The sequence below is a fragment of the Rhipicephalus microplus genome, chromosome 2 (assembly GCF_043290135.1).
Source record: "Rhipicephalus microplus isolate Deutch F79 chromosome 2, USDA_Rmic, whole genome shotgun sequence".
Classification (NCBI taxonomy): Eukaryota; Metazoa; Arthropoda; class Arachnida; order Ixodida; family Ixodidae; genus Rhipicephalus; species Rhipicephalus microplus.
Window position 1 is genome coordinate 27,033,120 of NC_134701.1, and position 24,901 is coordinate 27,058,020.

At 43.2% G+C, this 24,901-nt stretch overlaps 1 protein-coding gene across 6 annotated transcripts in view; it reads right to left on the bottom strand.

Annotated features, from left to right (window-relative positions):
• The window catches only part of LOC119169167 (DENN domain-containing protein 2D), a 647,735-nt gene that overhangs the window by 466,466 nt on the left and 156,368 nt on the right, over positions 1-24,901 (bottom strand). For all 6 annotated transcript variants that reach the window (XM_037420269.2, XM_075886337.1, XM_037420270.2 and 3 more), the window contains one exon: positions 11,874-11,962. In XM_037420269.2, coding sequence (XP_037276166.1) covers positions 11,874-11,962 — 89 coding nt within the window. The remainder of the gene's footprint in view (positions 1-11,873; positions 11,963-24,901) is intronic.

Consider the following 24,901-nt stretch of genomic DNA (forward strand, 5'->3'; position numbering starts at 1 on the left):
ATGGAGGCGTGAGAGACACTTTGTCAGAGTTGAGAGAGCAATATTGGATCTGCCGGGCACGAACACTGGTGAAGAAAGTAATACACGGCTGCTATACGTGCAGACGCTTCAGTATTAGCCCAGGCGACGCTCCAACAGGCCCTATAGCACATCATTGAGAACAACAAACCCACTTGAAGTCACTGGAGTTGACTTCACAGGACTGCTCTTTGTTGTGACTACAGCCGGGGCCACAGACAGCAAATGCTACATAGCGCTTTTTGTATGTGCTACATTCAGAGCAGTCCACCTGGAACTGGTTTTGAGCATGACCTCAGAAAACTTCCTCACATGTTTGTGACGCTTTGTAGCATGAAGGCGTCTCCCTGGCGTAATTTATTCAGATAACATAAGAAGACGTCAAGAGACTTGGAGGAGCTCCGTAAGGTGTTTTCCCAAGAAGACGTATCTGCATATTTGAGTTACACGAGGATCACCTAGAAGTTTATTCTTCCCAGCGCTCTATGATGGGGTGGATGGTGGGAGCATCTGGTCCGGACTATCAAGCTTCCACTGAGAAAGGTTATCGGCAAAGCTCAACTTAACTTTGAGGAGCTGACCACTGTGCTATCAGAAGTGGAGGCAGTTGTTGACTTGAGGCCTCTCACCTACATCGAGTCGGTCAGCGGGGAACCTCGTGCGTTAACCTTAACAGACTTTTTTATTGGAAGAAAACTTATGGTGCTACCACAGGGCAGCAACGACACGCCAATAAACCTAACCAGCACAGAAGCTTTACGACGGCATGCATACAGAAAACAACTAAGTGTAAACTTTTGTAACAGGTGAACAAAAGAATATCTGCTTCAACTTCGATCAGCGCACTTTACGTGTACTAGACCCACTAAAGAAGTTAAAGCAGGAGCCATCGTCATAGTCCATGATGAAAAATTACCCCGACAAATGTGGAAACTTGCAAGGGTTCTGGAAGTCTACAGAGGAGCTGATGACCATGTCGGTTCGTGCAAAACTAAACGACAGCGAGGGGTTGTTACCACAAAGCCGATACAAAAGCTTTATTCGCTCGAGCTAAACGAGTGACTTGGCAGCCGGGAGTGTGTTTAATCAAGTGCAGCGGCAGGTCAAACCGAGGAAGAAGCGCCTCCTTCCAAGAGCAAGTCCGTGCACACAGGACTTGCAGCCAGTAATTTGGAGGCTGGAGCGCCAGAATGACCATATAGCAACAGACCCAGAGCCTTTACTACATCAACAGTCAAGTGTTTTCTCTGACACCAATGTGTCCGCACCGATTCAATTGCAAGCTACACATTCCCATACAATTCATGACTTCGGTGAGACTTCCATCATACAGGTTGTATCTTGTTGTTAAGGAATTCTTTTTGTACAGCGATTTCTTTCTTTCTATTCTTTTTTACTAACAATGCCACGGTGTACAAGCACATGATTTTACTGATGATCGCACTGAGAATGTTTGGCTGTGACTCGAATTATACTACTGAAATCATTACTACATGACAGATACATCATCATCATCATCATCAGCCTGACTATGTCCACTGTAGGACAAAAGCCTCTTCCATGTTCCGCCAGTTAACCCGGTCCTGTGCTTGCTGCTGCCAATTTATACCCACAAACTTCTTAATCTCATCTGCCCACCTAACCTTCTGTCTCCCCCTAACCCGCTTGCCTTTTCTGGGAATCCAGTTAGTTACCCTTAACGACCAGCAGTTATCCTGTCTACGCGCTAAATGCCTGGCCCATGTCCATTTCTTCTTGATTTCAGCTATGATATCCTTGACCCCCGTTTGTTCCCTAATCCACTCTGCTCTCTTCTTGTCTCTTAAGATTACACCTACCATTTTTCTTTCCATTCCTTGCTGCGTCGCCCTCAATTTAAGCTGAACCCTCTTTGTAAGTCTCCAGGTTTCTGCTCCGTAGCTAAGTACCGGCAAGATACAGCTGTTATATACCTTCCTCTTGAGGGATAGTGGCAATCTACCAGTCATAATTTGAGAGTGCTTGCCAAATGTGCTCCACCCCATTCTTATTCTTCTAGTTACTTCAATCTCGTGGTTTGGCTCCGCGGTTATTACCTGCCCTAAGTAGACATAGTCTTTTACAACTTGAAGTGCACTATTACCTATCTAAAAGCGCTGCTCTTTTCCACGGTTGTTGTACATTACTTTCGTTTTCTGCAGATTCATTTTAAGACCCACCTTTCTGCTCGCCTTGTCTAACTCCATAATCATGAGTTGCAATTCGTCCCCCGAGTTACTCAGCAATGCAATGTCATCGGCGAAGCGCAGATTACTAAGGTACTCTCCATTAAACTCTTATCCCGAACTGTTCCCATTCTAGGATTCTGAAAACCTCCTGTAAGCACGTGATAAACAGCATTGGGGAGATTGTGTCCCCCTGCCTTACACCCTTCTTGATTGGTATTCTGTTGCTTTCTTTAAGAAGCACTATGGTAGCAGTTGATCCCCTGTAGATTTCTTCCAGGATGTTTATACATACTTCATTGACGCCCTGATTCCGCAGTGTCTGCATGACGGCTGATATTTCTGACATGACATGACATGACAGATACACAAGGAGGTAAACCACTTCATTAAAAAGTGGTATGCAAAAAGTTCCCAGTAAAGTGTTATTGCGTGGTGAAGGGCTAGTGCATCCTGGAGAATGAACTATGCGGACAGCGAGAGAATATTTGATGTGTTGGTGCAGTAAATTATGTGATAATGCGGTGGTGCGACGCGTAAAAGCGTGCGGCGATGGAAGGTGATAAGCCAGCCCGCGCGTGAGGGATCAAAAGTGATAACACCAGACGAAGAACAGAATACCGAATCTCTGATGAAAAGATAAGCGGTTGTTTTTAATTTAAAAAAACTAAAAAGGAGGCCAATGTAATGGGCACATGCTGAAGGTCTGCGAGTGGTGTACGAAGCCACGAAAAAGTACCCAAAGGTATCCACCACTGCCACATCTGTGCACATGATTTGTCAATGAAGGGCACATGGCCCAAGTCGTAATGAAAAAACTCGGGAGAAGAAGCAGCATTGTTCGGTGGAGGACAAAGGTGAAAAAGCATCTCCCAACGATCATGAGAGCGACCGAGTCACGAGGAACCGAACCAAGTGGCTCACTCCACGCAGGTTGACCAGCGGCGACCGTGACCACTGCAAAGACTTCCACACTTATAACAGGACACTTCATCGTAGTTCCAGGGTGCCATCAGGAATCGTAGGTGGCGGTTAGAAAGAATAAAAGGAAAAAACACCTTATTTCAGCAGCCCTATAGAAAAAACCACTGACCGTGAAAGGGTAGCAACAGTGTACTAGAAGGGGGCAGTGGAATAAACTAGCGTGCTTAATGCACGCGCCCCCACTTATTGTGGAGCCACTGTTTAAAAGGGTAGTCGCCGCCAAAACTAGTTCTTGGGAAGCGCTGACATCCTTTTCTTGCACTGAACTCACGCTGACTCTCCTGCTAGACACGAAAAGCAGCTCTCATCACGCTGCCTCAGTGCAGAATGCCTGGGTGCTGCATTCCGTAATGCATTAACAAAGCTGAAACGACTTGAAAATGTTTTCGTTTTTCTAATAACAAAAAAGATGGCTCCTGTGGTCTGTGAAAATTAAGCGGGACAAGCGGCAGCCATTGAATTATTCCTGTATATGCAATGTTTGCAGGCATGACTTGGCAACCGTATGAAATCCATTCATGACCGCATGCCAGTGCACCCGCACCACTGTTTCTAAAACGCAGACATGTGATTTTACGTGTTCAAACAGCAGGCATTGTCATGTTTTTGAGAAACACGCAGCTCTCTGATATTATATCACTGCAAGCAAAAATAGCTTCTTAGAGCGCTTACCAACATTAAGCATCTGCTGCATTTACAGCTCCTGTTCTTTTTTTTTTAACTTGATGTTAGGGAAGTGCGAGTAGTGAAATTTAATCTCAAATTGAATAGCAATCAAAAAGTGCCGAATAGTGACGAAATATATCAAATATCGAATACGAAATATTTCATTGAATATTGAAAGAAAGGACAAAGGAACGAAACCTGCTCAGGACCTCAAATACATAATGTGGTGAGTGACTGCTACCGTAAGACTATAATACTAGTAAATACGGTTCATCTTACAACATTCACCTTCGTTGGTCTCTGTCACGTGTCTTCCCTTGCGCTCTAATCCCTTTTGAAATGAAATATCAACTTGCCTCTATCCACACTATGCTTTGTTAGTGTTGTGCCTGATCGCCATCAATGCTCTAGGCCCAAAAATCTTCGGGCAACAACCCCTTCACCCCAACGTTTCCATTGCACGTTGGAACGATGCGAGTTAATGAACGGTGTCGTGTGGCAGTGGCGAATCCAAAGTGTGACTCGAATAATTCGAAAGTTCAAATACTAGCTGTTCAAAAATCGAATGAAATTATTGAAATAGGTATCTTTTGGTTCTAAACTCTAATGTTTGCACGCCCCTACTTCGTATACGTATTGAAATAAGGCATTGGCTTGGAAAATATGCCCAGTCTTTCTCAACCACAAAAAATTTGAAATAAGCGCTGATGTTAATTTCAACAGAAGCCTTTCTGCCAACATTTACGCAAGCACAGCAGTATTAACAGTAAATCTGAGTGTGTGTGCAAGACAACATGTGGCATGTAACGCTCGCATTTTGCCAAGTTATTTCATATTAGGGTCCTTTGTACGTTTGGTTATGCATGAAAATTAATATTCTATTTAAAACACTTATTTTTAACTTATCAGAAGCAGTGCATGAAGGTAAAATAATTTAGAATAACTGCATATGGTACGCTTATGTACGGAATACGTATTCGTGTCGGTTTCAGTTTGTTCAATCTTACTGATTTATCAGAAAATTTGTACAAGTGCACGATTCTGAGATTCTATTCATTGAAGCCCTGACATCAACAGAATGCTGCATTTTATAATGTCTTGAAGGCTTCATCCTAAAAAGCATTTTGAAGTCTGTAACCTGTTTTTAGTGTAAGGATGCCCTCCTTGGCACAGCCAGCAACGTATATGCTTCTTTGACGGTTCTCAAAGATTCATTTCATACATTTCATTTATATTTCCTTAAGGACCCCACTGCGGGGTATTACATAAGGGGTGGATACACAGGAAAAGAGAACATTTGAAGATGTTAGTTTTCGCAGCACAGGTGATTTGTAACATTTGTCGCGAAGAATGATGGGCAGGTGGTTGAAGCAATGGAGCAGGGAAGGTCGTTCCAATCCTTGACGGCGCGGGGAAAAAAAGAAGCGGAAAAAGTGGCAGTTCTGTTGCGATAACGGGACACTTGAAGTGGATGGTTTGTGCGGTGTGAAATGTATGTCGGGGGGAGGATGTAAGGAGCTGCATTGAGAGAAGAATGAAAAAATTTATGAAAGAGAGAAAGGGTGGCGATACGGCGGCGAACAGAGAGGGGTGATAAACCGGATTGTGCTTTCAAGGATGAAATGCTGATGTCGTATGAGTACTGGGAATGAATGAATCGAACAGCACGATTTTGGACAGATTCGAGGTCGTTAATGAGGTATGTTTGGGGCAGGTTCCATATGAGAAGGCATATTCGAGTTTTGATCTGATGAGGGACTGATGTGCCAGCAACTTCACATGTTTTGGTGCATGACGTAGGTGACCCTTCAAGAAGCCCAGAGTTTTATTTGCCGATGAAGTGACGTTAGTAATATGCGCATTCCAAGTGAGATCGCAATACAATGTGACACCTAGATACTTGTAAGATGATTGTGATTGTACAGGGACGTTGGCGATATGATATGAAAAAATGAAAGGATTCTTACGGCGGGTAAACGTAACAAGTTTGCATTTGTTAGGGTTGAGAGACAAAAGCCAATTATCGCACCAATCTTGAATGTGGTTAAGATCGTTCTGGAGAAGATTTTGGTCGTGAGTGTTAGTTACTGTCCGATAGATTACACAGTCATCTGCAAACATGCGGATTTTGCAGGATACGCTGAGGGGTAAGTCGTTGATGTATATCAGAAACAGGAAGGGGCCAAGAACTGAACCTTGACTTGCTATTATGTCAGTGATGAACCTTGAACCTGTTATTATGTCAGTGATAGATGGAACTTGATTTATCCGAACGGTGAAGTTATTCGCTCTATAAAGAACTACAAAGAGCACTTCATAGGCGTCATTGCACGGTGAACAAATTAATTCACACACCTCGATTATGCTCACTGACAAGATACCTTGTGAAGGTATTTTTATTTATTTGTATTTATTTTACACGAGTATCCTAAGGGCCCAAAAAATGGCATTACATAGGGGGAGGATACAAGTGAGGGAAGAAAAAGGGTGTATACATATACAAGGAAGGTATATAACAGCTGTATCTTGCCGGTACTTAGCTATGGAGCAGAAACCTGGAGACTTACAAAGAGGGTTCAGCTTAAATTGAGGACGATAACGCGAGCAATGGAAAGAAAAATGGAAAGTGTAACCTTAAGACACATGAAGAGAGCAGAGTGGATTAGGGAACAAATGGGGGTTAAATATAATATAGTTGAAATCAAGAAGAGGAAATAGACATGGGCCGGGCATGTAGCATGTAGACAGGATAACCGCTGGTCATTAAGGGTAACTGACAGGATTTCCAGAGATGGCGAGTGGGTCATCGGGAGACAGAAGGTTAGGCGGGCAGATGAGATTAAGAAGTTTGCAGGTATAAATTGGCCGCAGCAAGCACAGGACCGAGTTAACTGGGGGAACATGGGAGAGGCAGTGTCCTGCAGTGGACATAGTCAGGCTGATGATGATGATGATGACATATATAGGAAAAAATCAACACATAAACCATCAAATGGTGACGGGCATCTTGGGGGGAAAATATCGTGTTTTCAGCATTACCTGCAAGATGGCGCAATGAGCGCGCATCGTCACGACGTGGCGGCGTGCGCTCTCATCTCCCACGAGTGCCTCACAGAGAGGAAGGGGTGGACGCTCAGTCACGTGCCCTTATCTCGCTGTGGCAAAAGTTGTACGTCTTGGCTGGCCTTTGGCGTTCACGGGAACGATTGTTGTACTTAGCGGGTGCACGAAAGTCTTGCAATCGATGCACAGTCTCCGTTTAAGAAAAGAGTGCGCTTTTCAAACACAGCGAAGTAACAACTGAGACGTTTATTCGCGTTCATATGTAGCTGTGAGTACGTTTTGTGAGTCATTCGCGCGTGAGAAACGCAGGGCACGTTTTGATCTGTTTCCATATTTGTGCGTGACCTTCCAGTTTATTCCTATCGCGTTTATTGCTTCGTCTTTGCGACAAAGCTGTGACTTTTTTTTTTACGAAACATGCGGATATTTTTAGGCAATGAAGGATTTCCTTCCAAAGCAATGTTAGGGCAGCTTGGAATGATGATGATTTTGTAAGTGACACGATTGATTGTACTCCTTCGCATGTAACTCTCTGATTACCTGGTGTATGACTGACAAAGCTTGCCGCCATGTAACCGTGTAGCAGCCAAGTAATAGTGCGATTGGTCGTAAGGATGCCGGCAGGCCCGTTGCCAGAAATTTTTGGGGAGCGGGCCCACTTGTTGAAGGCTTTAAAAAACCCGCATGTTCATTATTTATTTTCGGTATAACACCCCCTCGATACAAATTTCTATGGTAAAGGGGGTCTAAAGCATTCCCCTTCCTGGCTATGGGCCTGGATGCTGGACATGGGTCGTTAAACACACAGTAGTTAAGTTTTTTTTCCTTCTTGTAGTTAGCTTATTTTCCGCTATTTAGATACACAAACGCAATGATGGAAATCTCACAGTGACAGTGCGTCTACGACGGCTAGCAGTTACCTGTTATCAACTATTGTACCAAAAAAATAACATTATCAAACTAGTAGATGCGTCTCTGAATTTACTCTTGCTTAGCCTCTACTCCAGCAAAGGAATGAATATGTCTGCGCTAAAGTAGAACGCATGCACTTACTGCAAGCAGGAGCCACCACCGCAAGCAAAAGCCACCACCGTGGACGTGCACCCCGCAGCCAATGCACACCCCACAACTGACGAATGCAAAAAAATGGTGATTGTGCAAGAAGGCGACGCAGTTGTCATCAGCCTGTCAGAGATCTGGCATTGAGGCACCCTAAAATTAATGAAGCAACTGCACCACATGTCAGTTGATGCTCCGACAGGCGACAGTAGCAGTGACGCTGTAGTCACCGCTACTTGTACTTTGTACGAAGCTGTGGAGAGTGTCTGCATTTAGCACATGAGCCTAGTAGCCTACAAAAACAAGTAATTACATGTTTTGAGTGCATCTAATGCATTTACTGAGCTTCCATCGGTATCACAATGCCTACTAAGCCTTATTACACACAAATGAATCTGCAGGCGTGCAAGGATTGCACCAAAACATTCCTCACTTGAGGAGCCTGCCTACCACAAAGAAGGCAAGCAATCAGACTTCGCACGGACTGCTCACTGAATGCCGAGACATTCGCAAGCACACCAAGCTGAGCTATGCCCTAAGTGACTACAAACAAGCTACGAAAAGTGAAGTAGTAACAAACCAGTAGTGAAAGCCTAGAATCATTTTGTCGGCAGTCCCTAGGATATCCAGAGCATTGATGCTTATACGATGAGCTCTAATGTGCTAGATCGTTTGATGGCTAACCTGAGTACAAATAACTATTTATACAAAAGACGAGTGGTTTCTATTGTGCCAGTTTTTCCCCGTTCTTTTAATGCCGATTGAAAGCCCACTTTTTTTCAACTGCCTGCTTCCACGGTTACTGTTCATCGGTTACGCGACTCTGAGAGCGTAAAATAAAAGGAAGTCGAGACGGGGAACTGAGTCAAAGGTGTGCATTCATCGACGAAACATGAACTTCATGCAGCAAAGCTTAGCTCAGGCATATTAAAATGAGCAGATGTGAATATAGCCAGTTTGTTATTTCACCTGAATTCACTTAGGTCTAAGTTTTCCTTCTCTATGATCAGCTTATAATTGTACTGTTTTTCACATCTGCTATCGATGTAATTGCAACAAGAGCCAGTTCTTTATGACAATATTTTGTATTAAAAATTATTTATTTGACCTGAAAAGTACCAAGAGTGAGGTCAGGCGGGAAGGTACATGGTGCTCTAGGCTCTGCAATATTAGGTGTGTGTGTGTGCGTGCAGGTTCTACAGCTGTTTGTAGCCAGAGCTTAAAAATATGCCGACACATGGAATGAAGATACGACCAAATGCATGTAGTTGGCCATAACCTGGAGTCATTCATAGAACTTTTTATGTTCTTATTACTTATTTGTTTGGCCCCTTTAATTGACTAACCCTTGGAGGAGCGAAGATGGGTAAAAAATTTCAATGAGAAAACGTACGTTTCCAATTTATACATTTTTGGACAGTTTCATACTTTAAATTGATTAATTGCAGTCAGCCGCTTTATAAGAGACAGATGGGTATAAGAGAGACCAGTCTGTCTACAGTAAAATACAGGTTGATAAGAAAATACATACATGGTACACTGCTTATTAGAATCATCTCATATAAAAGACAAGAATTTCTGTCTGGAGCCTGCCTCAAATAAAGGGGTTTAACTGTATTAGTGTTCTTCTGATAACTACAAATGCCCACGAAATACAAAAAATAACAGGTGACAAACCCACAAGCGCGCCTACACGCACCGCGATTATGGTGCTCCTTGACAATCCGCGTACGCTTCTCTCACACCGATTCATGACAGCGATAAGCAGTCACGGTGATTATCGCTTTGGTGACTGATTGCAAAACATCTTCACAAAGCCAACACCATTGTCATGGAACACACAATCGGGCAAATGCTATGATCCTTTGTATGCGGAATGTTAGGGAGCACCAGAATCATCGTGCACACTGGCACGTGAGTACGCTTGTGACATGGTATTTTTTTTCCCGCATTTATAGTTGAAGAAGAACACTAAAATCTAAAGCTCAAAACTGCCTAACTGGACATTTTAGAAACCGATCAAGAACTTACTGATTGAAATTTCTGGCCCATTTTGTTGCTTAAAAAGTTGCTAATAAAAGGGGCCTAATTAAGCAATTAATTGGAACACGAAGAACAGTCTGACTCATTCCAGGCAACCATCAGCAAAATGCATTTGATCATGTCATCATTGCATGTGTAAGCATATTTTTAAACTCTGGCTATTGATAGCTGGGGCACCCTATATATAACTACAGTAGGTAACACCTCTGCACCCAGCTCGATCAACAACATCGATGCAACGCCCCTGAGGACAATGGTTATTTGTATGCAGTCCAGTTGCATTTGACTTCCATTACCTTTAAGGACTTGCAATGTAGAAAAAGTTGCAGTTGTATTGACAGCGATTATTGTATATTTGGAAATATTGCCCATATTTATTTATTTTTTTACAAGAATGATTTCTTCTTCTTGCTATTTTCCTATTTGCCTTTTTAAAACTTGCTATTTTCTTATTTTCTTGCTTATTTTAAACTGTTGTGGTATAACCACAGACATTGTATTGTTTGTACATACAAACTTGTTTCTTTGTTTTTTAGTACTCCCCACTGTACTGTCTGTTGACCCTGAGGACAAATAAATAAGTCAATAAACACACTACGCACTTGCACAGAGATGAACTGTACACACAGCTTCGCCAATGGTAAATATTTGCCGTGCTTTTGGCAGGTTAATATATCTCCCTACAGTTTGCAGAATGCAGCTCGATTCCAATGGAGGAGCTCAATTACTCTGAATTACCTCGACGCTGAATCGCACCCGAAGAGAGCATTGTGACAGAAGAAATCAGATTGAGGCATGCACTTTCTCGGGCGGCAGTTTGGCATCTAGTTAATTGAGAGTAATGTAGTAACTAGCCCAGGAGTAAGTTCGACTCAATAACACTGATGTCGTGAATCTTCCCTGTTGCAATCAGCTCGTTAAAAATTTCATAATTTGCGTACCTTCACGCAAGAATTTTTCTTTGCTGGACTAGTTGGTTCATGGTCAACATAAGTAACAGTGCATTAAGCTAGTTTTATACGCTATTATATATGTTGACCTTACGGCAGCTGCTTCAGCTACAAGAACTAACTTAAGTATCTTTCAAAGGCATACATGAAGCAAGCAACCATTAGAAGCGTTGAAGTTTCGTACATCAAGGCTTACGCCAACAAGTCCTGGACTTACTAATGATAGACACAACCAAATCCCCATTAGCAATAGTGTCGAAATATCCGGGTGCTGTCGGCGCAGCCGACGCATCCAGCAGTTCGGATGAGCAGCCCAGCGTGCATTCAGTACTGAGCAACTACAAGAACGCTGCGACTGTCCACGCGGAAAGCATCAGGTGGCAAGGCACAGTCACACCACTCAACCGTTTACAATGAGTGGCTTGGGGATAGAGCTTGTTCTAACTTGAACTGTAGTTAAGTTCTGGTTTCATTTCACAGCAGACTATTGTGTCCATGCTTCTTGAGTGTTTCTTTTGAGTGTTCCTTTCAAGAACTTGAATCTTGGGTGTTTCTTTTGTCTTTCAATTTAGTTTATAGCATGTTTTTCTTGCCACCACAGCCTCCCATCTGTCTCTCCCAATTGGATTCTGTTTGCAAGCGCTCCCGAGATAATCGTGACAAAATGTGAACAGATTACCCACCCTGAGAATTTAGCTACCACTGGAACCAGAGCACATGCAGACCTTACCTTGCATTGAATATGCATAAACCAGTTGAAGTTAGCACCCCTCCTGTTAAACTGTGCCCTGCATTCTCTGTTTTTTTCTATCTAGAGCACATCACCTAGCCAACATGAACCAACCACAAAATGGTGTATGCAAAAAAAAAAAAAAATGAGGCTTGCCTTTTGTGTGACGTAGCATGCTGGGAGCTGAAATCTTCAGGCATACAAAGATGAGCAATCACTACAGGGTCATAGCCAGGACAGCTTGTCTGCAAAATACCAGTTCAAAAAAATGAAGTTTTGTGAAGATGCGGAGTATGAAGGAGATTATCAGGCCAGAACCCCAGCCCACATGATGCCTATCGACATGCTCCATCAATACGAGTACTGTTAACACTTCTACTACAATTTTGTTATAAATCTAATGCTCACTATCATGAAGATGTCAAATGGAAGACAATCCTTGGGCCGAGCCCAGGTATCAGTGTCAAGGTTCATACAAGTCAGAATGATAACGTAAGTTAATGGTGCTTATGTAAATTTTTTCCACCTTGGAAGTAGCCCCTTGAACTTTTATAGAGACTGAATTGTGAATAAAACACTTAGAAATCAACCCTGCGCAAAGTGGCAGCAAGGCCAGTGCCTCAGAAATTACACATTCTGGGTCACCTTCCGTCTTTCGGACAAGTGCAAACATTTTCGACTTGGGGCTGTTTGTCTCAAAGAGTAAGAATGTAAATGATCCAGCAACAATGGAGGGGCTGCTGCTCAATCTGTGGACTCCTCCTGGTAACTATAACTATCCAGCCACTGGTAAAAGAAATCTAAAACTCCAGCCTCACTGGGTAGATCGTTACCCATGACTCATTCATTGAGAGAAGCTTCAAGGAGCCCTATCCAAATACTGTGTAGTCTTTGTAGGCGAGAGTGCCAGTAACGGAGATCACCAGCGCTTGGGCCCTTTTGTGGCTAAGAAGTTCACCAAGTACAAGAAAGCCACAGATGCCTTTACGAGCCATGCATCCAGCAGTTACCATTCCATGTCAACAACGCTGTTGGATAACTTTCTAGCAGTCCGGTCCCGCTCACAGCATGACAACTTGATAAAACATGACCACGGCCTTGAAAGGCAGGGGGAAGGAAATCGCAAGAACTTGCTGCCAATAATCAAAAAAATTATTTTTCTGTGGCAGGCAAAAAGTGCCGCTTCACGGCACAGACGACTCTGGTGCTATAAATATTTCTAAAGTGCTGCTGTTGAAAAACGATGAAAATTTCCGGGCACTGCTCAGGATGAAGGCAAAATGTGGAGATACGCCTTGAGAGCTCACATAGAAACATCTCTGACGAATGCACTGTAGACAGTAATGCTACTGGCTTAGGCTTCTTTGGAACAGGCCAAAATGCATTTTTGAGCAGAAAAAACTGGCTTTCGGAGCAGATATTGCTACAGAATCAATTTTAAGACAAACTGTGTTCATGAAAAAATCTGTAAACAGGGGTTGTGTCAGGCAGACGTTTCGACAAGCAGACATTTTCCTCAAGACAACAGAACTGCTCTGTTCTAGCCTTGAGAAAGACAAGTTCGCTTGTCAGAACGTCGACCTGACACAACCCCTGTTTACAGATTTTTTTTTTATTGCAAGCTTCTACCTTTCCCTTCTTGCAGTTTCTTAAATGCTGTGTTCATGGCATGTGAATAAAAAAAATCACGATACGTTGTACACTATTCAACCATAATAGGAGTACAAAAAAAGAATTATATCACCCACGGTCCATTGTCGGGCCCCACCCGACAACACAACATGGCCGCAGCGGTCCGCTGTTGGGCACTGCCCGACACGCTTTCTCCTGATTGAATTGCGCGCGCATTTTTTTTTTTTTTTACTGTGCATGTTGTGCCACCTCTTATAAAAGGCAAGAACTGCCTTGATTTCAGCTTTGTTTTTTTCACCAGATGGCGCAGTTTACGCGGTTGAACTCTTCTATTGTTCGAGTGGCACGCAGCTCAGATTCGGCGCCGCTTGCAGCGAAATGGCCGCCTTTTCACCGAGTGCCTTCTACAGCGGTAATTCTGAAGCTTTTAGCGAAAGCGAGGACGATTTTAGTGACGAAGTCAACTATGTGGCTCCATCGGATACCGAAGAAAGTGATTCTACAGAAGCCAGCGAGGAAGAAAACGAGGACGGTAGAGACAGTGGAAACAACCAGAACAACACTGATTCTCTTGCGAAGGCATCTCTTTCGACATCAATTAATCCTATTTTCCCTCATACAGTATACATTACGGTGGGGCGATTTCGCACACTTAAAATCAGGCAAAATTTATCTGACCCTGCACTGACGGCTTCTCCAGAGTACAAACACGTGTTATTTCCCTGGCGCAGTGAACTGACTAATTCAAGCATGATGGAAGTTGTCATCACGAAATTTCGTTGCCGCATTACCTCCCTCAATTTTTACTTGCATAGATCAGGCATATTGAATTCCCCTATGTGCACTTACTGTAATCAAGAGGAAACGATCAGTCATTTTTTATTACATTGTCGCCGTTTCGATTTATTCAGGCAAAGCATACTAGCACCACCTCTTCAAGACTGGGCTTGCAACTATCATAACCTGATCTTCTTTCATTTGGAGCCTCTACACTGGGTTTCAGCTACAGGGATGTTTTATTCGCCGTTCAAGAATACATCACTGCAACTAAACGATTTGCTTGCTAAATTACTGTCTCACTATTTTTCTTCTTTTTTTTTTCTGCAAACTTGATATCGGTATTTCAGATCAAAATTAAGTTACAAAAATTTGTAGGAATGACACAATGCTGAAAGTTTAGGGCAAATTCACCTTAGAATCGGCCAATCCCCTTCTTTGGGTAAAAGCCATTTGCACAGGGAAACAACAACAACAATAACAACAACAACAGAACAACACAGGGCCACACGTGAAACCGACTGGACGGCCTGCTTGGATAATTTACCAGATTTTGACCCTCTTCCCTTTACTGTCCCGAACCCGGGATCTCAAGTAAGCTCTTCCAATGTAAAGTGCGAGTTGGACTACTTTCAGTTGTTCTTCACCGACCAGCTGATTGAGCAAATAGTGCGCGAAACGAACCGCTACGCCCGTGATAAAATCTCGAGTGCCGGTGTTCTTCAGCAGTACTCGATTTGGAATGACTGGGAATATGTGCGCGTGGAAGAATTCAAAGCCTTCCTAGAAGTTATAGTGAACATGGCCTTGAACCCCAAACCGGAGCTGAAAGAATACTTTAGCAACGACCTCCTCAAGAAGATGCCTTTTTTCCCACACGTTTTCAAACGAAAAAGGTTTCTTCAAATATTTTGGATGCTGCATGTTGCACCAAGCCCACATACCTCTTCAGGTCCATCAACTCGTGGAAGCAAAATCAGGGATGTTGTGACCTACATAGATGCTAAATGCAGAGAGCATTTCAACGCCGGCCCCAAAATTTGCGTAGATGAAAGTACTGTCGGCTTCAAAGGCCGAGTCTCATTCAAGTGCTACAATCCCCAGAAGCCAACAAAATGGGGCATGCGCGTTTATGCGCTGGCTGACTGCCAAACAGGCTACATTTCGGCCTTTGAACCATACTACGGCAGCACAACAACTGATAGCCTCTGTCGTCCCGAGCTTCCCTTCACATGCAGGATTTTGCTCCACCTGCTGGAGAAAGTGGAGCAAACTACACCGGGCAGTGGCTATCATCTGTATACGGACAGATTTTATACGTCCCCAATGCTTGCGGAAGAGTTACTTTCGCACAGTATTTTGCTAACTGGGACGGTGATGACAAATCGAAAACAAATGCCGCAGCAGCTCAAAAAAAAAGATGAAAAAAGGTGAAGTGACGGCTTATTTCAGAGGAAACTCGTACATGGCACTTGCCTGGCGGGATAAGCGTCAAGTGACAATGCTAAGCTCAGCCCACAATGCGTCTACGAAAGAAGTGCCAAGGAAGATGGCTGGAGGAAAAACACTGACACTGAAGAAGCCTGTGGTGATATGCGACTACACTGAAAACATGGGTGCAGTGGACAGGGCCGATCATTACTGTGCAAGTTATGCATTTTCCCGGAAGTCAATGAAATGGTGGAGGAAGCTTTTTTTTTTTGGCTTCTGGAAGTTTCGATAGTGAACAGCTTCATTTTGATGAGACTGCAGCTCCTGAAGCAGGGAGAAAAAGAGCAGCGACTCCTCCAGTACTGGAGGAACCTGATAGAGCAGCTGGTTGGTGGCGTAAGGGCTCGCGCTGGGAAGCGGGGCCCATCTGCAAGATTGGATTGCGAACAAAGGCTGCACGGAAAGCCCCATTTCATCTACAAGCTCCCTGGCCGAAGCAGCAAGGACTGCGCTGTTTGCAGTAACCGGAAAACAAAAGGGGGCAGAAGGGAAACAGTGTTCTTCTGCAAAACCTGCAGAAATAATCCCGGACTGCACCCAGGAGAGTGCTTTGAACGCTTCCACACACTGCCCAAGTATCGCTAAATAACTTGGGGACAAAGAGGAACTGACGAAATAAACAACCGCCAAGTTAATTTCCCACAGTTGTCGTTTTCTTTCGTGGTGCCTCAAACTAGTGAAATAGTTTCAGACCAGAACGACCGGAAAGTGGGTAAAAGTTTGGGACCACAAAGGGTTAATAGAGAAAGCCAATGTTGAAATTTAGGATCATAGCACTTCACTGTAACATGATCGAAAATGAGTTGACTGCCAATTTTTTGGACACCAAACTTTTCAGACATGCTAGCAAATTCGGATAATTCTGCAATAGCACCACAAGCCCTATGGATAATATATATGTATAATATATAACATATATTATTTATTTATTTATTTTATTTATTTTGGAGAATACTGCCAGTCTGAATGCCAGACTTTAGGCAGGAGTAGGCGATACAATCAACACAACTATTTGTAGGAAGTACAAAAAAAATATTGAGTAGATTATACAGTAGTACAAATATTGTGTAGAAAAATAAAGGGAACGTCTTGATTCAAATAGAAAGAAAAAAGAAATTCTGACCCCAAATGCTGTGCCATACAGAGCAATATCAAAAACTGCGCGAAAGTAGTGCTCGGCAAATCTTGCTGTGCACAAGAAAAAGAAAAAAAATGTCAACTACAAGTATAATCGGTAACAATGCAAGAAGTACATGCGGGCGTTTGTTGCAAGTGTGGCAAATTGGCGAGACAAACATTTTGACAAAGACTAATATGGGCACAATAAGAATGGCACTGTAAAGGAAATGGGAGTGTAGGTATTGGACAGATGGAGCAGGTAATGCACAGAGAAATGATCTTAGGTCGACACTTTCCAGTGCCTCTGGTGGCAATTTGTTCTACTTGTTTATTGAGCGGGGAAAAAAAGAGTACTTGTATATGATAGTATGACAGAGGAGCTCACCAATTCCTTTAGGATGGAAGGAGCGTGTGTTATGGCGCAAAATAGGTTGAATGTAATTGGTTTTCCGAATAGCTAGCTTGTCATTATATACGAGATAGAACAACTTCATTCTTTCGTGGTAATGCCTCCATTGCAAAGTTTCAAGGTTAGCGCTTTCCAAAAGAGCTGATGGAGATGTCGTGTCGTTAGGCATTAAACACAAACTATACAGCCTTTTGCTGTACTGATTAAAGTTTATCTATGGTAGCGTGTGTGTGGGGATCAGACAACGCATATTCTAGTAATGGTATTACGCATGTTTTATATGCGAAAAGCTTTGTTTCACGGGTTGCTTTGGCTGATGTCCGTCTTAAATCACCTAGTTTTCTCAGAGCCTTTTTTTTTTTTTTTTTTTCAATATAAGCTATATGTTCATTCCATCTTAAATTAGATGTGATTACAAGACCAAGGTACATATATCGTGAAACAAATGACAAGGACTGATTGCCTAGATTAAATTGAAATTTTAAAGAATCTTTTTTGGGGGTTATGGTCATCGCAAGTTTTTTTCGGGTTTATGATCATTTGCCATTTCGTAAACCAGTCCCGAATTTCAGCTAAAGCATTGTTTAAAAGACTCTGGTCGCTAGAATTGTGCACTTCTTGATAAAGCACACAGTCATCTGCGAAAAGCCTTATCTTAACTTATACATTGCTGACAATTTTATAAAAACCAAAAAAAAGAAGGCCCCAAGACGAATCCATGAGGTATGCCGGATTGAACTGGTGTAGACGGCGAGTTAGTTCCACCGACCGTGATGCACTGGTACCTGAAGCTTAAGTATGCTTCAATCCAGGCCAGTAAAGAGTCATTTTTCAGAATCTGCTTGAATTTGATTAGTAGCTTACGGTGTGACACGTGGTCAAACGCTTTTTCGAAATCTAAAAATAATACATCAATTTGGCTTTGCTTGTCTAGACCAGAGGCAGGGTCATGTACCATTTCAAGCAGTTGTATAACCGTTGAAAGCCGCATCGGAAGCTATGCTAATGACTCTCTATTGTGCTGTTGCTTTCAATAATCGCGGAAAGGTGCTTGAATATTCTATGTTCAAGAACTTTAATGCATGCGCATAACAGCAATATTTGCCTGTACGCAGAAGGTATGTACTGTTTTGCCTTTTTTGGTATGGGAGTTATTTTGGTTTAATGCCAGTCATGATGAAGTTCTGCTATAGAAAGCGATTTCCGAAATATTAGGGTTAGGTACTTGGAACACCATTCTGCGTAGAGCACCAGAAAGGCATCAAGTATGTTGTCGATTCCACTGGATTTCTTATCGTCTAACTTTATCAGGAGAGAAAATATGCCCTCTTCTTCTATTTCTATATTTCCAATCAGTGGCGAATCATCAAACAAAATAAATTCAGGTTCTGTGCCATTATAATTAGTAAAAACTGAGCAGAAATATTCAATAAGTATGTGCACTGTTTCTGAGCTGTTAGTCACAGCATTGCCATTTATGACAAGAGTATGTGCCAATTTTATATTTGGCGACAGATACCTCTAAAATTTCGCCGGCGACGAAGAAATAAACTTTTTTGTTGCACAATTTGATAATGAGCTTTAGCGTCAGCAGTACAGTTATGAAACTAATCTCAGGGCGCAAATCAAGTTGCTTGTGGACGCTTCGTAGCTCCGTTTCAGTTCGGGTTTTACTTTACTAGTCTTCGTCTCAAGCGTACTAACTTTTTGGTTATCCAGGGTTAGTCTTCCGTAATATTTTACGCTTACGTGGTACAAAGTCATCAATGCATTTTGTCACAAGGCTTTTGAAAAAGTTCCACAGGTGATTAACGTATCCAACTCGTAGAGGGATACAAAATGTGCGAATGAGCTGTCTAGTACGTCAAGTACGTCAACATCGCTTGCGCGTGCGAACACAGGAACGAAAGCTTCTCGCTTTATAACCTTGCGGATGCAGCTTAATTACATATCCATTAATTTGATTTGTGGGTTTTAACATAAAACCACCATATGATTATTAGAGATGCCGTAGTAGAGGGCTCCGGAAATTTCGACCTGCTGGGGTTCTTTACCGTGCACCCAAATCTGATAATTGCATATCCAGGCATACAATTTTGTGGTCCAATGTGCCCTCTAAGATTCTGATAGTAGGATTTTGCTGAAATATCCTGTGGTTGACGAAGAATACATCCGAGACTGATTTTCCGGTACCTTGCACACAAGTAGGTGCATGAACAAGTTGTGTTAAATCATGAAACAACACAATATAAGAATATGATCAGCCTCATTGGAAAGTGCATAGGGAAAGTCATTGTCCCAGGCAACATGGTGAACGTTAAAGTCTCCAACAAGCACTAGATTACCGAAGGGATTTCTATAAGGTAATAAAAAGTCATTAAGCCTTTCGTAGAGAGATGTGTCTAAACTAGGGGGCCTACAGAGATCACAAATTGTCAATGCTCATTCTTTCAAGATAAGTTTTGTTGAAGTCATCAGGGACGAGCGAGAAGGCAGGAGGCTGGGTTACATGGACACAGGTTTATTCCAGAACCGCGTTCTAGCCTAGGAGCCCAGCCACGCACCACGCACAACTCAAGCACCATGCACACCTCAAGCACACGCAGTCACCGGCTTCGCCTGGCTCGTCCTAGATGGCAGCATCTACAACTTCTCCCAATGCAATTGAGAGACGTTAAGTGCAGCAGGCGGCTTCACGAATTTGTCAATTTTGGGATACCCATGGGAAGTGTCCTGGCAATGCGAGCGAGTGTCTATAGCACAATCACTGGTACTGGCACTATCTGCGTTATCCCTTCGGGATAATGAGACTAGCTCTGTCCTGTTTCTACGCACAGCACCAGTGTCGGTGTTGACCCAATAAGATCGAGGCTCATTGGCTGGGGCTTGTACTGTCCTTTTGCTCTTGAGGTCTGTCACCCACACGGCATCTCTATAAAGAAGTTCCGGCAGGTTGCGGACTCTATGACATCTGTCGAAGTCTTTCTTTTGACGTCTGTATTTTTCCTCAAAATTCCCAAGGCTCTCTTGATCTGGCAAGTGGGGTGTCAGCTTGGTGGAACACAGAGGTCGCCTCGATCTCAGCTGACGACCCATGCAGGGTTCAGCAGGACTATATCAATTCTTCAACGGAGCCGACCTGTAAGCTAGAAGTGTAAAATAAGGGTCCTTGGTTTTTGTCATTGATGTCTTGATGATTTTCACTGCAGCCTCTGCAAGTCCATTACTCTGAGGATAGTGATGGCTAGATGTAATGTGCTTGAAACCAAAGTTTTGGGTTAAGAGTGAAAACTCAGTCGATGAAAACTGCGGGCCATTGTCGGAAACAACTTACTCGGGAATTCCGTGGCGTGCAAAAATTTATTTGCAGCGGTTGATTAGGGCGGCAGAAGTGAGCTTCTCAAGTCGAACTAGTTCGGGGTATCTTGAATAATAGTCGATAGCTATCAACCACCACTGGTTCTTAAAGTGAAACAAAACCATCGCAATGTGTAGTCAAGGTTTCTCAGGAAACTCGGAGCTTATTAGTGGCATTTTCTTGTTTACTCATGTTTCGATGCATTGCCGATATCGCTTCAACAGGAAAGATACGTCAGATCCTATGGTGGGCCACCAGACTGTCTCTGGTTCGAGCCAATGTCTTAATTATGCCAAAGTGTTTTTCGTGCAATAGTCATAGGATTTATTTTCGGTATGAGTTGGGGACGACAACTCGCGATGCGTAGAGGAGTAAAACATTCTCGACAGTGAGATAGTGCCGGTGGTCGTAAAATGATCTTAGGCTAAGTCCTAAGTCTCTCCTAGAGGGTCATTCTTTCTCCCACAGCAGATGAAGTTGTGTGCGAATAGGGTCTGCTTGTTAGGATGCCTTTAGCCATTGTAAACAATGTTGCTTTATCGAAATAGAGTTTGTCATAAAGCACAGGAAAACTTCAACGCTTTCTTCGAGCTTGCCGTCTCCCGTCTCTCGCAGAGACGCTCTCGAAAGTGCATCTGTAGCTAGAAGTTCCTGGCCTGGTACGTATGCAACCTCATATCGATATCGCATCATTCTCATCTTTAGCCACTGTAATCTAGGCGTCAAGCCGTCAAGACTCTTCTAGGACACGTCAAGCCAGTGTCCTAGAAATTTAAGGCGCTGAACATTAAACACGCACTTGCTGTCATTCAGTGTCACTCCAGCCTTTGCAAGTGACTGCAGAACATTTCGGAATGTCTCATTCTGCTCTTGGCTGTTGAAACCCCAGATGAGGATGTCGTCCATGTAACAGACAACTCGACTGGTGCCTTATAATATGTAGGCCATCTGCTTCTGTAAGTGTTCAGAAGCTGACGCAATGCCAAATGGTAGTCAGTTGAAGTAGAAGTGCCCAAACGGTGAGATGAAGGTGGCGAGTTTCCTTAATTCTTCACAAAGTGGAATTCGCCAAAATCCAGAGTTGGCATCGAGTTTGGAGAACACTTTATTTCCATGAAGAAGGCCAAGAGTGTGCTCCACGAAAGGAATACATTCGAAACCCACAATAACGAAACCCCGCGAGTACGAAATTCCCGCGACAACGAAGTATTTCTGAATCCTCGCGAACGTTCATATAAGCCTATGTATTAGGTATCTCGCAGCAACGAATTGTTTTTGGATAGCGATCCCGCATTAACGAATTTTCTACCACGGTACGGGCCTTATTTTACCCTCCCGCCGAAGGTTAACTGTCGAAAATATGCTTGTATGTGTGTTAGGTGCACCCAAAATTTATAAACATCTGCTTTTGCCGCGCTAGCGTGGGTACTACCATTTTTGTTTACTTCTGGGGGAACGCGGCTTTGGGATCGCGAAAAATGGCAAAAAATCGATTTTTTTTTTTTGAAAATCAAGTTTTCAGTTTCAGGAACCACTTTTCTATCTGAATCCAAAATACCTACACTGAAAACCGCGCAGAAGTGCTTCGGAAAATTCATTTCACCCACCTAGGTAGCGGAACTTTTTCTGGAAATCACCGGAAAACAGTGATTCTTGGGCTCATCGAAAAGAGCATTTCTCCGTGTTTAACTTTCCCGCCTCAGCTGGCTCCTCCCTTTAAAAACAAGTGCACAAAAAGCAAATGTAAGCAGGTCATTTCGAGGCCTTTGATCGGCTGTGGCCGCCATGTTCGGCAGCGGTGCACATTGGCATCGCTTACTAAATCTACGCCTGTTTCAGATACGCCTACGACCGATGCATCGTTGACGCAGCCTGATACTCTGGCCCAGGCGAAGCGGGGCGTGTTTGCTTGTCGACGACGAAAGCAGCGCATCACCAGAGGGCGACGGTTCACCGCTGCTACAAAAGACGCTGCAAGAAAGTCGTCGCCTACAGTCCGGCAGCGGTGCACATTGGCATCGCTTACTAAATCTACGCCTGTTTCAGATACGCCTACGACCGATGCATCGTTGACGCAGCCTGATACTCTGGCCCAGGCGAAGCGGGGCGTGTTTGCTTGTCGACGACGAAAGCAGCGCATCACCAGAGGGCGACGGTTCACCGCTGCTACAAAAGAAGCTGCAAGAAAGTCGTCGCCTACAGTCCGGCAGCGGTGCACATTGGCATCGCTTACTAAATCTACGCCTGTTTCAGGTGAGAATTTGTCTGTTGTACTCAACAGCATTTATTTATTTTTTTTTTTGCGATTTGTGCACTGCTGCCGGACGTGCTGTTCCTGTGTCATCGTTTGCAAGTGAACGCATTTGTGTTGGCTAACCATGTCGAAGGATGCGCGCGATACTGCTAAAGCAATCGAAGACTTACCACGAGAACTAAGAAAGGAACTTCGAGATATAAAAGATGCTTTGAACGAAGTGAAAGAACTCACAGCAGATATTCAATCTGTAATAAAAGAAAACCAAGAGCTCAAAGCTGAAAATGACAGACTACATCGTAGAATAGAGGAGGTCGAAACTTACCAGCGCTCAAATAATCTGGAAATTAAGGGTGTCCCATCTGATGTTGAACCCCTTGATGCGGTTAAGAAAATCTGTGGTGCCATTCAAGAGGAAATAACTTCAGATGACGTGGATATCTGTCACAGAGTACCGACTGCTCGTCATGACCAAACTAATATAGTAGCCCGATTTGTGCGCAGGACAAAGAAGTTTGCCATTCTAAGCAAGACAAAGAAAGTTAGAATTGACAGCAAGGACCTGGGCAGCCAGACGTCTTCTGCAGTATATGTCAATGAGCACTTGACGAAACACGGAAAACAGCTTCTTGGATCAGCTATTCAGAGAAAGAAGGAAATGCGTTGGAAATTTGTCTGGACATCGGGGGGCAAGATATTTGCTCGTAGAAACGAAACCTCGCCTATACTAAAGATAAGAAACGCAGATGATCTTGCCAAGATGACCGTGGAAGGGGGCGGAACTGCCACAGAGTGAACATTTTTTTTTTTTTTGAACATGCACAAACTGATATACGTTCGTTTAAGATGAGCACCGATACAGCAATACCTAGTGATGACTATCATGATAGCAGTTCTGCGAATGGTCTTCTTGGGGCTGCGCGCAGGTGCATAAAGGTTTTTCATTTAAACACACGCAGCATACGCCACAAGACAGATAAGATCCTCAGTATATTTAGCTCCCTTACATTTAGCTTTGACTTGTTGCTGTTCTCTGAAACCTGGCTAACTGTAGGCGAAGATCCACCATATTTTGAGAACTACATTTACAATGGCATAGTGCGTCCCGTTGGCAGAGGTGGTGGAGTGGCTATTTACGTCAAACAATCCTTAAAGCATGAAGTTGTCCCCCAATTTTCCCTGGTTAATGAAGTTGTAGAGTGCCTCATGGTTCGCTTAGAAAAAGCATTCGCTGTGATCGTTTACAGACCACCCTCGGGGTGTAAAACAAAGTTCATTTCATTCATTGAAGACGTTTTTGAGTACTTGTGTCCTACTGGCTTTCCATTTGTGATAATGGGCGATGTAAACATCGATATGCTCTCTCAGGATGCAACTTCACGGCAGTTAATAGCGCTGGCAAATTCCTTTGCCTGTAATAACGTAATTTCTAAGGCAACCCGCCTAACTGCGGAGACTGCGACACTACTTGATATATGTTTGACAAACACACTCCCAACGTCTTGCGTTGCTGGATCGCTGGCAGTAGATATAAGCGATCATCTACCGATCTTTTGCACCATTCCTTCTTCCAATGGTACTTGCAAAAGCAATAAAAAAGTACGGTCTCGTCAGATCAACGCTGACACGCTTGGAATCTTCCGGTATCGTGTTATTGCAACAGACTGGAACCACGTGTTACAAGAAAGGGATGCTAACTTGGCATACAAGCTATTCATTAATAAACTCATAAAATGTTATGATGAAGCTTTCCCGGTGTCTGTGAAGAACGCAAAACGCCAGAAAATTAGAAAACCTTGGATAAGTAATGCGCTATTTAAAAAAATTACAAAGAAGAACAACATGTACCATGCGTTTATAAAGACACGAGATATCATATTACTCAGCGAGTTCAAAAAATACAGAAACCATCTAAATGGTGAAATAAGGCGCGCCAAATTCAGGTATTATGAGAATTTATTTAGCAGAATAAGTGATAATCCGAGCAAAATTTGGAGCGAGGTTAGAAATCTTTCTGGTCAAATAAAACAAAGCCACGATCCTAGGGTTTTGGAAAACTCTAGTGGCCTTGGTAACCGAGAGGTGGCAACGGCAATGAATAACTACTTCATAAAAAGTTGTGATTTCGATGATGCGGGATATGA